The sequence below is a fragment of the Triplophysa dalaica genome, chromosome 24 (genome assembly GCF_015846415.1).
Source record: "Triplophysa dalaica isolate WHDGS20190420 chromosome 24, ASM1584641v1, whole genome shotgun sequence".
Taxonomy (NCBI): Eukaryota; Metazoa; Chordata; class Actinopteri; order Cypriniformes; family Nemacheilidae; genus Triplophysa; species Triplophysa dalaica.
Genome location: NC_079565.1, coordinates 13,745,645 through 13,762,201, shown reverse-complemented (window position 1 = coordinate 13,762,201; position 16,557 = coordinate 13,745,645). Strand labels below are relative to the sequence as shown.

At 42.1% G+C, this 16,557-nt stretch overlaps 1 protein-coding gene across 5 annotated transcripts in view; it reads right to left on the bottom strand.

Annotated features, from left to right (window-relative positions):
* The window catches only part of spire2 (spire-type actin nucleation factor 2), a 43,181-nt gene that overhangs the window by 12,134 nt on the left and 14,490 nt on the right, over window positions 1-16,557 (bottom strand). For 4 of the 5 annotated variants that reach the window (XR_008905623.1, XR_008905625.1, XR_008905624.1 and 1 more), the window contains exons 4-10: window positions 14,536-14,616; window positions 14,206-14,370; window positions 13,898-13,984; window positions 12,726-12,846; window positions 12,480-12,646; window positions 8,877-9,096; window positions 8,535-8,653 (exon numbers count right to left, since the gene is read on the bottom strand). Coding sequence is in view for 2 of the 5 variants with exons in the window: in XM_056740521.1 (XP_056596499.1) it covers window positions 8,535-8,653; window positions 8,877-9,096; window positions 12,480-12,646; window positions 12,726-12,846; window positions 13,898-13,984; window positions 14,206-14,370; window positions 14,536-14,616 (960 nt within the window). In the remaining 3 variants the exon portion in view is untranslated. The remainder of the gene's footprint in view (window positions 1-8,534; window positions 8,654-8,876; window positions 9,097-12,479; window positions 12,647-12,725; window positions 12,847-13,897; window positions 13,985-14,205; window positions 14,371-14,535; window positions 14,617-16,557) is intronic. The other variant, XM_056740522.1, reaches the window with a different exon arrangement.

The following is a 16,557-nucleotide window of genomic DNA, read 5'->3' as shown; positions in this document are numbered from 1 at the left end:
TGTCAGGCTCTTATAAATATGCTTCAGAAACAAACTATTTCAGCTAGCAAAAAATGTAACATAATAAATCAAGGGTAAGAGCTACACTTAAGGTGCCCCTCAGGGCTCAGTGCTTGGTCCGTTGCAATTCTCTGTATACATGACATCCCTTGGCTCTGTCATTAGGAAACATGGCTTTTCCTATCACTGCTATGCGGATGATACATAACTCTACCTGTCTTTTCGCCCAGATGATCCGACTGTTTCTGCACGCATCTCAGCCTGCCTAGCCGACATCTCGCTCTGGATGAACGGCCATCACCTACAGCTGAACCTTTCAAAAACAGAACTGCTTGAAATCCCGGCTGATACAAAGACTTATCACAACCTTTCCATTCGACTGGGCTCATCAATCATCACACCTTCCAGAAAGGCACGAAACCTGGGAGTGGTGATCGATGATCAGCTCAACTTCACGGATCAAGTTGCCAGCACTGCCCGGTCCTGTAGATTCATCCTCTACAATATCAGGAAAATTAGACCCTTCCTGTCGGAGCATGCTACGCAAGTCCTAGTGCAAGCTCTAGTCCTGTCCAGACTGGACTACTGCAATGCGCTACTGGTTGGACTTCCAGCTTGCACAACCAAACCTCTACAGATGATCCAGAATGCTGCAGCAAGAGTTATATTTAATGAACCGAAGAGAGCACACGTCACTCCTCTACTCGTTAAGCTACATTGGCTACCTATAGTCGCTCGTATCAAATTCAAGACTCTGCTACTGGCCTACAAGACCACAACTGGTTTGGCACCACCTTATCTTCACTCCCTAATACAGACATATGTACCCGCCAGATCCCTACGCTCTGCAAACGAACGGCGTCTTGTGGTGCCATCCCATAAAGGTAAAAAATCTCTCTCGCGCACCTTCTCCAGATCTGTTCCACCTCTGTGGAATGATCTGCCTGCTGCTACAAGATCTGCAGATTCTGTAGCCATCTTTAAGAAACACCTGAAAACACATCTCTTCCGTCAACATCTGACTGATCTGTTCTGACTTTATTTTCTTCTCTACTCTTTTCTTCTCTACCCATAAAAAAAAAAGTATGAATGAATGATTCTGTATACTGTGTTAGGCTATATGAGACCAGTCTTCTTTTTGATTGCACTTATGCTTTTGTTGTACTTGTGCTATCCCAATTGCTTCCATTACCTACCCCACTTGTAAGTTGCTTTGGATAAAAGCGTCTACTAAATGACGAAATGTAAATGTAAATGTAGCCTTCTCTTGCCTGGAACACGATCGATACATGATAGCCTGTCTTTGTTCATAATCAGAACTCTATGTCTTGAAGGATATTGCATGTAAAAGTTAGCATGTTTGGTTCTGAAGTGTCTTCTCAAATTGTACTCATTCATTACAGCAATACACTTATTACAAATCAAACACACTGGTCTCTGTAAAGCAAAAATATATTTTTCTGTCCATTCACCACAAAACTGCATGGGTTTTTTAAGGTAGAGAGCGATTTAAAGTAGGACGTCTTTTTGCCATTTATTTGGAAAATAAGAGTTCTGGTTCTCGTTGTTGTGCTATGTTTTCTTAAACGTCAACGGGGATTGGCTAAAAATCAATGCTTTCGCACGCACAGTTCTTAAAGTGGCGGGCCAGGTAAAGATGATTGGCGGGCCGCCAGTTGACCAGCCCTTTTGTAGCGGATGAATCTACAGGACCAGGTGGTGCTGGCAACTTGATCCATGAAGTTTAGCTAGGTTTCCAGGTTTCTGGCCATTCTGGAAGGTGTGATGGTTGATGAGCTTATTTGAATGGAGAGGTTGTGATGAATCTTTGGGTCAGATTGGAATTAAAAGTTGTTCAGTTTTTGCAATGTTTAGCTGTAGGTGATTGTCCTTCGTATAGAAAAATGTCACATGCTTAAATACGTGCAGAGACAGTAGGATTGTCAGGCTGAAATGACAGGTGGAGTTTTATATCTCCCGTGTAGGATCTGGCCGGACCAAAGGTGACCATTTGGCCATTGTAAAACACCATGACCTCTCAGCAGGAGTCTAACCGGCACCAGCAAGTCTGATCCAACTGCCCTCTCCTAAAGCCTCCATCATTTGATCAGGATAGATTCAAACACACTTCCCTGGACTTCAAAGGAGTCCCAACGAGGAGGATGGAGTGCTCCCCAACGAGTATACCATATGGCGGCAAATAGTTTCATTCCTCTTGAAATTGTCTGTCTTTTCTCCTTATTAACAAAAGAATGGTCTAAATGGATATACATCCATTTCTCCACATTGTATGTTTGTCCCCATGTTATTCGGCCTTGCCTATAACTTTAAAAGCATGTGTGTTTAGTTGTATTCTGCTTATATTTTCATTCTTGTACAAACTTCAGGTCAATGTACTTAATACCCTGTTCCATGTGTTTTGCGCGTTCCCGTTTCAAGAACACCTCCTGAGACCTGTCTCCCTCTTCGGAGACAGTTTTTCTTCCGGCAGTTAATTCAGCAAAGTTCGTTTCTACCTTCGTCAGCCAATCCGGTTCTAAGAAAGGACCCGACGGATCGAAACCATCAGGACTCTGAAAACCACTTTTCCACGGGCACAAGACCTTGTCCAAGTACACTCAAGGAAACCAATGCAAGTATAGAAACTATATTCTAAACAGCTGCATTTAAGCCGTAACCCCTTTTTACATGGAGATTGTCATCGATGGTTCATGCAGATGTGAATAGTTGTTTGTAACTTTGTTAATCTCTTACCTTTCTTTACTGCTTTTATGTTTCATGTTTTGTTTGTCTATACGTGTTATATCTAGTTAGTTGTTATGTTTCCCCTTTTAGTATAGTCAATAAACCTGCATTCTGTTATCTACAATCTAATTGTTGCTGTGCTTTTTTATCACATATTAACGTCACTGAAACTGCTTGATTTTGTGGGCTGGCATAGATGAAAGAGGGAAAAAGCTGTCAAAGCAGGAAGTTAGTGTGAGGCAAAGAGTATCATTGGCACTGTTAGTATTTAAAAGAGAGAGCTGTTCAGATTGAGGGAGTGTGGCGAATACTGTAGAGGATAAGCGGGAGGGAGAGAGTGTTCGTAGGTTGCACCAGAATGTGACCAGTGGGGAAGCATGTGTTGTGTCTGGAGAAGTTTGGTCGAGGTCAAGAGTGATGAGGAAGTAATCAGACAGTGGGGTGAGCAGACAGTGATTAGAGGAGCAGTAGCATGTGTAGATCTTGTTGATTACCAGACTTATGGGTTGCTGAAGTGGAAACTCGCTTGAGGTCAAACGTTGCAGTCAGGTTATTGAAGTCGGCAGCCTGTGGTTTTTCAACGTGGATGTTTAAGTCTCCAAGTACCATCAGAGGAGTACCATCAGAGGAGAAGGATGACCGAAGAGCATCCAACTCCTCCAAAAAATGTCCAAGCGGACCTTGGCCACGATAGATAACTATAACATGTGTTTTAACAGGGTGGATGACAGTAACAGCATGTATATTGAAGGAGATATTGTCACATGAGGGTGCTATGTGTTTGAATTACCAATTGTTAGGGATAAGGAGACCAGCTCCTCCACCCCTCCTGTGGGAGAAAGTGTAGTTATTGGAAGGGGCAGCCAGTGTGGCACTGTCCTCTGGCTTTATCCATGTTTCAGTGAGTGCTAAAAGAGAAAGACCAGAATGTTTCGCTGTGATGAAATCTGCTGTGCTTACAGCAGATGGGCAGTTCCATAAAACAATAGGAAATTGTAGGTAATTGTGGTAGTTGTGAATATCATTAGAATTACGTTTCCTTCTACGTTATACAGGTGATTACTGAGTTGTTGTGACAGTAGGGAATTGAAAACATGTAGTGAAAAGCATAGAATAAGGAATATACAAGACAAAATAAAAAGAAGAGAATTATTCGAAGTGCAAAAAGTTAATACTGAAGTGCAATACTCAAGTGCCTTGTCTGTGTCCTTGCTCGGTGGAGTCGATGGTTTGCACACGATGAGGCTGCTGCAACCGCTGCCGCGGTGGATAATCAAATTTATATACCCGTCTCAATCACGTAATTGAATTTAGCAGGACATGCCTTAATCCCACAAATTATAATTTTTGAATTCCAGGGAATGAGATCTTGGGTATGCAGTGACTGGATCATTAAGAGGAAAGCCATGAACCCTCTCACTCCCTCTTGTCCTGGTTTCTAGATACCATCATCAAAAGACCATAGCAAAACCTGGCTCCAGGGGTCTGGTTTAAGGTTTTCAACTCTCACAGAGAGTGTGATAACCAGTTGGTTCCTCTGTAGGATATTTACGACTCCTACGCTTCAAAGCTTTGGTCAAAAGTCTCGGTCTCATCTCTCACTTAATATCTGAGGTTAAACAGAGAAACTTCTCTAACAAATAGGAACTTATGTGATTTAAACTATCCTTTTCTATAAATGTACTAAATGTCTAGGTTGTGTGTTGGTGCTCGTGCAATTTTAAATAGTCTGTAACTGTTAGATGTACAAGTTTTGATTTAGGGTTTATTTAATGTATTCATACGTTGGGATGATTCACAGCTGAAAGCCTAGCATGCTTACTATGTGACTATAGGATGTTTCCTATGGTTTGTGCCTGAGGACAGTTTCTCTTGCAGAAACTCCAACACTAAAACGATCTGGCAGTGAATTGGGTCTGCATCGTGTGCCATGCACCATCTGTCAAAAATGCTCTATCTAAGGGAGTAGCTCCTTGTAGTGGCGGGAGCACTAGCAATTAGAATAGTCTCTACTACATCAGGCGGAAGCTCAGCATCTCTCAGCTGGTGCCCTTCAGGGGCCAGGCATTGAGGTTCCAGAGCTTAGTAAGGGGATGAAACACTGTCCCCTGCGCCTGAGAATATAGAACTCTCCTGACTGACACCTGATTCGCCCCTGGCGAGTCGTCGAGGAGGGATACTAGGTCCGAGAATGAGATTCTGGTTGGCCAACGGGGAGCCATAAATAAGAGGCGCGAGCCCTGTTGACGGACCTTTCCCAGGACTCCCTGGAGCAGAGCCGTCGGAGGAAATGCATAAAGACGCAGTCTGGGCCACGTATGGGCCATCGCATCCATACCCAGGGGAGCTGTAGAAAGAAGTATAGGGGACATTGTGGTATCTCCTGCGTAGCAAAGAGGTCCATCTCTGCTTCGTAAAATATTTCCCTGATTTGTTTGACTACTTCGGGGTGGAGTTTCCACCAAGTCTGCTCTCACATCCAAATGCCCCGGGATGTGAATCGCTCTGAGGGACAGGGATTTGCCCTCTGCCCAGGGCATGATATAATGGGCCAGTTTGTCCAGGTTACGGGACTTCAGCCAGCCCTGGTGATTTATGTACGAGACTACTTAAGCGTTGTTTCCCCGCACTAGGACATGGTAGCCTCGTAACTGCCGGAGGTAGTATTTGAGGGCCCGAAATACAGCCATCATTTCGAGGCAATTGATGTGTCAATCAAGAAGATGACCTCTACAGATCCTTTGGGCTGGCCAGCCATCTAAGACCGCTCCCCAACCCATTATGGAGGCGTCTGTCGTTAGCATCCTGCAACGACAAGACGGACCGATAGTGGGACCTAAAGTCAGAAACAGAGGTCTTTACCACATAGTAAGGGTGCGAATCCATACCTATATATATCCTTACTTATATATATTACATATGTATTTTATAAGGGTGTGAATCCCCTGGCGTGTCACCCTTGTCTGCCTTATGGGGTTGACCCTTGGATGAAACCCCCTGGCTTTGAGCCACAACTGAAACGGTCTCTTGAGCAGGCGGCCCACAGGTATCACTTTGGAAGCTGCCGCCATGAGACCTAAAAATCTTTGAAAGTAATGAGTAGTGACTTTCTGGCTGTAGTAGAGTAGGCAGGGCGACACCGTGGTTCGAGTCCGGTGAGAAATTGTGAATGAGCACCAGCTGTGCGCACACCGGGCTCGAATCACGTAGGAGATTGGGAGCATATAAAAGGAACGAGCGACCGAACCGTCGAAGAGAGAGGACCGGGCCCGAACATAAGCTAAGTTTATATTTATGTTCTTGTGTTTTGTATTTATGTGCAACTTGTGCATCTTCGGACGCAATTCCCCATCCCTTTAGGGAACAAAAAATACTGGCTGTAGTAGCCTGATTCTCTGTCTGGTAGGGGAATACGTTCTATGGGTCCTTTAACCAGCATAGCTTGTAATTTTTGTGCCAACAGATGTGCTCGCTCCGGTTGCATGGATGTGAAGACCATGCCGTTCGCGGAGGACTATATGCAAATTCAATCCTGTAGCCAGGGTCTACAGTTCTTTTAACCCATGGAGAGATACCTGGCAGTAGTTTCCACGCTTCCAGCTTCTCCAAAAGGGGTATCAATTTTGGCATTTCGTCTTGTTTGGGGGATGCCAGATGTGTGACATCCTGAGATATGGCAGGAGACAACCGAACATCTAGCATTCTTTTTGAGCCCGCTTATCCCCGAAATGCTGGTGGTGGCGGAAATTGAAGCACCTCAGGTCCCTCCCTCCCGAGGCGGCCTGAGGGGCACGGTGGGCCACTCCCCTGGCTCTGCGAGGGGGCGCGACTCTCCACACTCTCCCTGAGGACCTCAAGCCTCAAGTAGACTGGACCCAACCAGGACTGTGTGCCTGGTCGGGACTGGGGAACTGGTCAGGAGTGGGAGGCTGACACTCCAGACGCTTGAGCAGGGTGGGGAAGATATCTCACGAACCCCTCCTTGTGGCACCTCGCCTCCTGGAATCTGGTGAAAACTGTATTGACCGCATCGCCAAACAGTCAGGAAGGCGAGATTGGGGCATCAAGGAGGAACGCCCGGTCCTTGATGCCCGTGAGATTCAGCCAGAAGTGTCTCTCCGTGGAGACCAGTGCAGCCATTGAACGGCCGATGGCACGGGCCGTCTGCTTGGTAGCAAGGAGAGACAAGTCTGTGGCTCGGCGTAGCTCTGAAAACGGCATCTCATCAATCACCCTGCCTGTGATCACAACATCCAGCAGGTCAGCCTGGTACGCCTGCAGAACTGCCATTGTGTGCAGGGCAGCACCAGCCTGACCTGCTGCCTGAAAAGGCTTCCCCAAAAGTGCAGATGTCTGCAAGGCTTGGTGGGGAGAGAGGGCTTTTTAAGTGACGATGATGTCCCAGGGTAGAGATAGCTCGCAAGCCTCTCTTCCAACCGGGGCATCATTGAATACCCCCGTGATCTCGTGCCAACGATTGTCCAATACATCGACATCGATGGCACGAACACATGGGAAGAAGGTGGTCTCTGCCATAACTCGACATGGAGATCCTCAAAAAGGGGAGGGCCCAACTTTTGGGCTCCCCCTTGGCCAACCGACAGGTATCTGTCGTCTAGCCATGAGCATTTGGGTCTTTCTTGTTCCAGCGGCCAGTCAAGCTTGAGACGGTCGACGGTCACTGCCCCGAGAAGCTCGTTAAGTGCTTTCGTGTCGTGAGAGGAACGCCCCGAGGCGGCGCTATTTAACCCCGCCTAAACAAGGGATGTTTCATCCTCTGCCCGGTCCGAAGAAGTGCCAGGACACGTTTCGGTAGCAGACGCGAGGACGTCGCGGCTCGGCGAGCGCACAGGAGAAACGGCATCCGTCTTCCGTGCCTTCGCTAAATCAAACCACGATCCCCAGTATGAGGGAGAGGTGGCCCTGTTTAAAAAAAAAAAGAAAGCCGAGCACGGAGAACCTGGATGCCGACAGCATCAGAGAGTTTGCGCTCTCCCTCTAGCCCCAGGGCAGCATGTTCAGCCCCCAAACACTCAAAGCAGAATTGATGTCGATCCAGATCGGAGAGGAACCTCTCACAAGGAGGAACACATCTCCTCTCTGAATCAGAAATTATTTATATCAGTAACCTTTTTAATATAAGATAAGGCTAAGTCACAGTGCTTAGACACTTTAACTCTATATGATGTGGTTACTCTCGTATTCAAACTCCGAACTACTTCAATATTTCGCAAGTAATGGACACACACACCTAACACAAAGCGGTCCTTGAAAACAAAGAAACCTGATGACGTGTCCGCATTCACGCGTATTTATAACCTGCAGGTGCAGGTGTAATTAGCCACATCACCTGCCAAGGTTATTTAAAGCCAAAATATTTTTTGTCGTGTTTGAAACACGTGCTTCACAACCGGTCGAACAAAGACTTTTCTCCCATTGCGTTTGAAACGCAGCATCGAGTGTAGCTTTTGATAGGGAACATAGATAAGAGCGTGTGTGAGTAAAACATTTTTTTTTGGTCAATTTCTTTAGCTGTTTTAATGTCAAGAGTGCATTATGTGTCAACGTGATTATGTGTCAAGGTTAGTTTCATGGATAATAGTTTCATGTATAGTAAAACTACTATATAGTTAACATATGCAAGTATTTCAAATATTTTTTATGTGTAAAGTTTATCATATCTGTAAAAAGATGTTGGGTTTCCAAAAAAAGTCACAGACTGATGTAATGTACAGTCGACCCTGAAAACAATGTAAGTCACTTTGGAAAACATGTAAAAGTCCACTGACCATCCACTGATGTCTGGACATTTCACGAGATGTTGAGACAGTTTCATCATGGCTTCTGTCTTCTGAGCTGAAAGACTGACAGGTGTATGGGGACATTCTGTCAAACACAGGGAATGAGGCTACATACAAAAAAGAGTGAAGAAGAGAGAAACAGTGAGACTAAAAATGGAACTAGAACTACCAAAATTAATAGCTCAAAATATGAATAACTACAAAATAATAAAAAAAGTTATAAAAAATACACAACAAAATAGATCAATCTTCCTGTCTAATTGGATAATGACCAGAATCCTTGCAACATTAAAAATAATTTGTTAAATGTTTATTAACTGTAGCCCTGACCATGGTACATGTGTGGTGGTCCAACCCCTGTCAGCGTGTGTGATCGGGGTCTCTCTCCTCTAAAGGGACGGACACCTGAAAGCTCAGGTGTTTCTGAGAACGATGATGTCACTTCCCCTCGCAGCTCATCCAGGTCATGTTCTGAGAAGGAGCGATCTCGCTTCAGAGGTGTAGGGGAGCTCTCCACTCGCCTGATGTCTACATCTGGAGAGTCCTCATCCTGCACCAAAAACAGGGGAATTCATTACAAAACTTAAAATTGTCTATTCAATATTTATTTATTCATTAGTTGAAACACAACTGTTAGAGCAAAGTTAAAATGATGAAATATAGTGCAAACTGATGAAAATAAAACCCACAGGGGAGCTGTCACAAGACAGCCAAAGAGGAGAGATGCAGAGAGTTGCAAACAAGTACACTGTAAAACTGAGAGACAACTGATTGTTTTTCATTAATAGGCTTGAGTTAACCCTTAGCTATGGAAATCGGTTGTCTTAATAAGATAACTCTTATCAACAAGGTGAGGTTTCCTGACCTGTACTTACTCTCAGATCAATGGTTGAAGTTCATGTACCTTGTTCCTTTAGACTCTGCAACTTTATATTAGTGATCATTTTGTCTGTGCACGTTTTCTCTTCTCGTTTGAATATCAGACAATGTTGTTCCTAATACCTATTGATTTTGCTCGATGTGCTACATCTTACTTAACAGTAGGCAATGTGCAAAAAATATTTTGATTATATAATTATAAAACATGAAATAGACAATGGTAGAACTGAAAATGCTCTATAAAATGTCAACACAGGACATGCATGAACATTCAGAGTCAATCAAAACACATATTAAAACCAATAAAAAAGTAACTGTTGAGCATAGTTCTGATTTTCTCCTTCAGCTGCTCATTCTCCTGTTTAAATGTGTTGAACTTTATGTAAATTGCTACACTCTGTCAGAAGCTGGACTTCGAGATTACTGTATATGGCTTGAGGGATCACAGCATCTTCTTCATCTGGAGACTTAATATTCATCTGGAGAATGACAACGACAGTATTCCATGGGAAATAATATGTACCTTTATTTTTGCCATTCCTATACTAAAATTGAACAAAACAAAAACATTTTTCAGAAGGAATTGTCTCATCCGTTTCACTCATTGCTGCTTTGTTTCCACTGTTTTTCTGCCACCAGTATGCACACAACTGGCAGTGAGGTAACTCTGATGTCGACTCCAAACTGGTCTATTCCTGGCATTAGCACAGCAACAGAGCAAAAATGACATTCTTCCTTAGTATGTTTGTCTGGTTTTCTAGTAAAAAATATTTTAAAATTCTTAAATTATGATACATCTACATAAGAGATGTGACCCAAGGTATTTAGTGTTGTTTTAAAAAAAGAAAATATGACAATGTGGTAATGTGGTAAGTTTATGTTTATAACAAAATTGTAAAATAAACCTACATTAATTCAATTCAATTCAAGTTTATTTATATAGCGCTTTTCACAATGTGTATTGTTTTTTACAATTTACTCTAAAATGTGCAGTTTTACTGTATTGGTGGGGTCCGGGGATCCAAAACTTAGAGCAGAACTCAAAATTATGCACAGGTGTGCCTTAGGCTGGCCACAACAAAAGGCCACTCTAAAATGTGCAGTTTTACTGTATTGGGGGGTCCGAAAACGAGTCAGTATCTGGTGTTACCACCATTTGCCTCACGCAGTGCAAGACATCTCCAGTTGATCAGGTTGTCAATTGTGGCCTGTGTAATGTTGGTCCCCTCCTCTTCAATGTTTGTGCGAAGCTGCTGGATATTGGCAGGAACTTGACACACTGTCATATACGCCGATCCAGAGCATCCCAAACATTTTCAATGGGTGACGTGTCCGGTGAGTATGCTGGCCATGCATGCAAGAACTGGGATGTTTACAGCTTCCAGGAATTGTGTACAGATCCTTGCAACATGGGGCCGTGCATTATCGTGATGCAACACGAGGTGATGGTCATGGATGAATGCCACAACAATGGGCCTCAAGATCTCGTCACGATATCTCTGTGCATTCAAAATGCCATCAATAAATACATCTGTGTTCATTTGTCCATAAAATACGCCTGCCCATACCATAACCCCACTGCCACCATGGGCCACTCGATCCACAACGTTGACATCTGCAAACCGCTGACCCACACGATGCCATACACGCTGTCTACCATCTGCCCTGTAGAGTGAAAACCGGGATTCATCCGTGAAGAGAACAACTCTCCAAAGTGCCAGATGTCCTCGAATGTGAACATTTGTTCACTCAAGTTGGTTACGACGATGAACTGCAGTCAGGTCGAGACCCCGAAGATGACGACAAGCATGCAGATGAGCTTCCCTGAGACATTTTCTGAAGTTTGTGCAGAAATGTTTTGGTTATGCAAATTTCTGACCCACCAATACAGTAAAACTGCACATTTAAGAGTGGCCTTTTATTGAGGCCAGCCCAAGGCAAACCTGTGCAATAATCATGCTTTCTAATCAGCATCTTGATATGCCACACCTGTGAGGTGGATGGATTATCTCGGCAAAGGAGAAGTGCTCTCTAACACAGATTTAGACAGATTTGTGAACCATATGTGAGTGAAATAGGCCTTTTGTGTACATAGAAAAAGTCTTAGATCTTTGAGTTCAGCTCAAGAAAATGGGGGCAAAAACAAAAAGTGATGCGTTTATAATTTTGTTCTGTGTATAAACTGTGTCCCAATTCAGGGGCTGCAACCTTTTAAGGTCGCGGACTTAAAAACAAGGACTTGGTTTTAAAAGCACGCAGCCTCAAAAGTCAAAGAAGCGAACTGAAATGAGAATTCATAATTGCCACCTGCTGCTCCTTTCTCTTTTGTGTAAGAACAAGACATGTTTATGTAGATTAAAACAGCGCAACAGTATACTTAATTAACCAACCTTAGAAATTAAAAACACAATAATGCACCATTCATGTTAATTAACAACATCATATACTGTATATAAATGAGTGAATGAGTGAGTGTGTGTGCCCTGCGATGGGTTGGCACTTCATCCAGGGTGTATCCTGCCTTGATGCCCGATGACTCCTGAGATAGGCGCAGGCTCCCCGTGACCCGAGGTAGTTCGGATAAGCGGTAGAAAATGGATGGATGGATATACTGTATATAACATTAAAACCCTGAAATTGACCATTTTTGTGAATTACACACTTTTATTTAACTAAAGTTTTTAATGATTATTGAAAAATTCAAGCCTTTACAGTCTCACAATGAATCTCGGGATAGCCAAAGCTGTGAAGGATACATTCCTTCTATGCTTAAAACCTTTTTCTTTTAGCAACACCTTAAAAATTTCTAAAAAGTTGGACTTTAATGGGATCCTTCAACTAATTATATTGTCAGTGGTCATTTAATAACATTTAACCAGCAATTTTTTATACTTTTTAATGGTTAGATATAAGCAACTCAGTGACAAGAATTAATCTTTGTGATCAAATCTTTATGAATAATATTTTTTAAAGACAAATGCTACTGAATCTTTCCAAAGAGCTTTATTTCTATAAAGCATTAACACAGAAGTGATGACAGCACTGACATCTTACCTCAAATATATTCATCTCCTCCATTTCTGCCAGTGTTGGAGCTTTTAGGAGCACACGTATACGAGATTGTGAGCGGCACCCTGCTTCAGTGACTAATAGGTCAATGCAGGACGTCGATTTGATGTCACACTGGCAGGTTTGTGCCAGACATGGTAAAGAGCCAAACGCTGAGAAGACAAAAACACACCGCTGTGAGTAAACTCTTTTTTTTAATTTGTGTTAGCAAGGATGTAGATGATGACATACATCTCTTGGGAGTGGGTGGCTCCACAGGTCTCAGTTTATGATCTTGTCTAATCTCAGCCAAAACCTGTTCATGGAGTGAATGCTGCTGCTGTGGAGGTGGAGGCAAGATGCGCTCAGAAACCTACAGACATTGCAATAATTCAACTTAGAATTTGGAAATGTAATAAAATAAAACATATTTGTAATAAGATTCATTAAAAGGAAGGAAGGAGGCGGGAACCGGCAAACATTTAAACATTTAATAACAGAAATAATAACAGCCGGCGGCCCCTCACGGCCGACCGCCGGCGAACAAAACATAAATACAAAACACAAATACAAACATAACACAAGTTCGGGCCCGGTCCTCTCTCTTCGACGGTCCGGTTGCTCGTTCGTTTTATATGCTCCCAATCTCCTACGTGATTCGAGCCCGGTGTGCGCACAGCTGGAGCTAATTCACAATTACTCACCGGACTCGAACCACGGTCTCGCCCCGCCTACTCTACTACAATATTACTGAAACACATTTGTATCTATTTGTGAAACACTGATGGTTGTGTAAAAAGCACTAAATGTTTTTACACTATACGGTATATAAGGTATAAGTTTGTGGATATAAACAACATGCTTGTTGAACGTTTGGTTAAAATTTGTTTGCCAATCGTTTATTTTCGGACGTTTCAAATAAAAGTGCTGTCCCTAAATATTTGGAGACAAATTCAAAAAGTACATTGTATTGAATGCTTTTTTATTTAAGTACTGCACATAGTAGTTAAAAAATACAATGTTAGACCTGGTAGTATTGAGCTTTAAAGTGTGAAAACAGAAATCAAAAGTTTCAACAACGACAGTATGTCGTTTCTTATTTATTATTTAGGTATAGAATATAATATATTCTATACCTGAAAGTACGTGTGAGTTAGTTTTAACTACTTAGCTTCTAAAGTATTTATTCATTTTCTTTCTGAACAAGATTATTCAAACAAACATCAGGTGGGTGTAAGGATTATAAATATTTGCAGGTATAAAAGACATGTAGTTTTGAGTACTGTAAATTTTACTTTATTTTATCACACATAACATTTTGTGTAAAAGGAATTAATAATGGTATTGTGTATCACTTGTCATGTGTGTTGCATGTGGTTAGGGTACAGTGTAACAGCACATTAGTTATAAGATCAGAAACTTACTGGTTTAAGAGGGGGTCTTGATCTGATGAAGTCCAAGATCAACTCATGAGCATTTTGTTTCACACATGTGGGAATATTTATATCTACCTGCAAAAAAAGAAAAATTTGATATTTAGTTATTATCAAATGTACGCTGCATCAGCTTAACCACAACCACTCAAAAAAGAAAAAAATGATATTACTGACATTATCAAATTTACACTGCATCAGCTAAAGCCACAATGTCCTGCTGGTGTAAGGTTAGACTACATCTAGTGCAGCAGAAATTGTGCGCTCAGCATGAGGCTGTATAGGTAAAATGAACACACCACAACTTTGCGTAGTTTATATTTGCGCGAGCGAATGTCTTGCATAAGCATCTCAAAGGGCGTTAGGCTGAACTCTGTGGGCAGAGGGTTAAATGGCTGTTCATCCGCCTTCTTCAGCTTCACACCCTGTCTCAACTCCTTCATCAGCTGAACCCACAACCGAGCCTGAAGCACACACACACACAAACTATGTTACAAAGAGAGAAAAAGCATCAGCTAAATGAAAAATCATACATTCTGTAGGGCGCATGTGTTCTTCTACACAATACAAAAGGCAAAAAAAGTGTTCCATTAAGCGTTGTTTAAAATAATGACAAAATCATATTTTACCCAGTCTGTGTGTTGAAGAGCATTAAGCTCAACAGCTGAATTTTCCTCTTGTGATTCCTCGATTCTGATCTTCTTTAACATCTATAAGAAAATATCAGAAAATATGACAGAAATCAAATGTCATTCATCACAAATAACCGCAAACTTTCTATAGTAAAACTATACTAAAACTATAGTAAGATAACCCGCAAACTTTCTAGGAGAATAGAAGAAGAGGAAATCTTTTTATTAATCATTACAGTTATATGTCATTCTCAGATAACATACAATACTCAAATCTATACAGAGTGTCTGGGCAATATAAATACAAGAACAATTGCAGAATGTTTTATATGCAAAAAAACATTTACATGTACATTAATGCATTTGGCAGACGCTTTTATCCAAAGCGACTTACATTGCATTATCCTATACATTTATACTTTATACTATTTATACTATATATCAAACCCACAACCTATAGGAAAGTACACTTGAGATCTATATTTAAGAATTATGTGTTGCACGGTAGTTATTTCGAAGATATGTATTTTATTAAAGTATCCAGTCTTTTGTTGTTTTAGAGGGTTTGATTATATTTTTCGGGTATTTAACAATGGATGTTCATGTTTATAATGTCAAAAAACGCTTAATTTTTCACATATTTCAAGTCTATTGTTCACTGCTGTCCCTCTTCTCACAAAACGACTGGATTTCTTCCAGTCCAGAGCTATTGATAGAGAGTTCTGCCAACGGAAGTCCAAAACTCTGGAGCATCACGTGATTCATGGAGCCTTCAGATAGTTTCAGGAAGTTATGTTTTCTCTTTAAATGCTTTATTTCTTTCATTTATTCTTCAAATGGGTTAGAAGTTTACCTCAGTTGGTCTGTTTAGTCGCAGCTCCATGCGTTACTAGTAACTTCCAAGAACTATTGAAACTGTGAAAAAACTGTTCCATTGTACTCAACGTAGAAGACGCGACTCTCTCTATCAATGGCTATGTTCCGGTCTATTAATCCCTCCTTCCGAGACAGTCTTATGGGTAAAGCTGACGAGGTCTGCTGTGATTGGTTCCCCGCTTAGACAGGTGTGTGAAGATGTCTCACCCATCCAATGTCAGCGAGCTTACGCTTCTCAGGATGTTGTGATTGGTCGGTCCCCTTCTCTGTGCACATGTATTCATAAGCTTTGGCTTTTAACAGTAACAAACGCGTCAACTTCACTTCATCAGTTAAAAAAATGCGGATCGAAGTGTAATGGAGGTCTGCAAACGTTCATCTTTGTTAGAGATTTCACATTTTTTTCTACTGTGGTGAGGGAAATGACACCGGACTGATTGGCAACAGACCGGTTATATTAATTAACAATAATAACAGACGCGTTAGTTTTGCCATTTTAAATTGGACCCGAGTTGTATAATAAAACAAGCAGATTGACCAGGAGACATTTGCAAGCAGGACTTCAAAGCACGTTTCATAGTAGTGTTTTAGAGGTAGGCTATGCGCAGACGCACACACAATATCAGTGTCTTACAAAGAAAAGCTTTCACAGCCGATGTTAAAGTCATGGAAGCTGTTATTTGACCGTTGGTAATCTTAGAATATGTGCGAGTAAGTTTTATTACGAGCTGTAGCACTGTGATGAAAGGGAAAGTAGTTTAGAGCTTAGCTCAGTCAAATGTTAACAATCTCTGATAACCGAACACTACTCCTCTTCTCTAAGGAAGACCTCGCCCCTTTTTTGGCATACTCCATTTTCTCCACTTCCACCTCTAGACAGTCGGCCTCTGAACCAATATGTGAAGGAATTTCTGGGTTATATCTATCAGGTGAGGTAGAACGATACTATGCTCAACATGTGTTTTCAGGTCTGACTGGATGATGATTATTAATTTATGCCTATCAGTGCAGGCACTGTCATCCTGGAAGCATCCATTCCTGCATCACCCTCTTCAATTCTATGTCAGCCTCCAGGATAACCATCCCCCCTCCGAGGCTATATTCCTTTCTATCCACCACGAGACCTTGCCTTTCAGGAGTGGC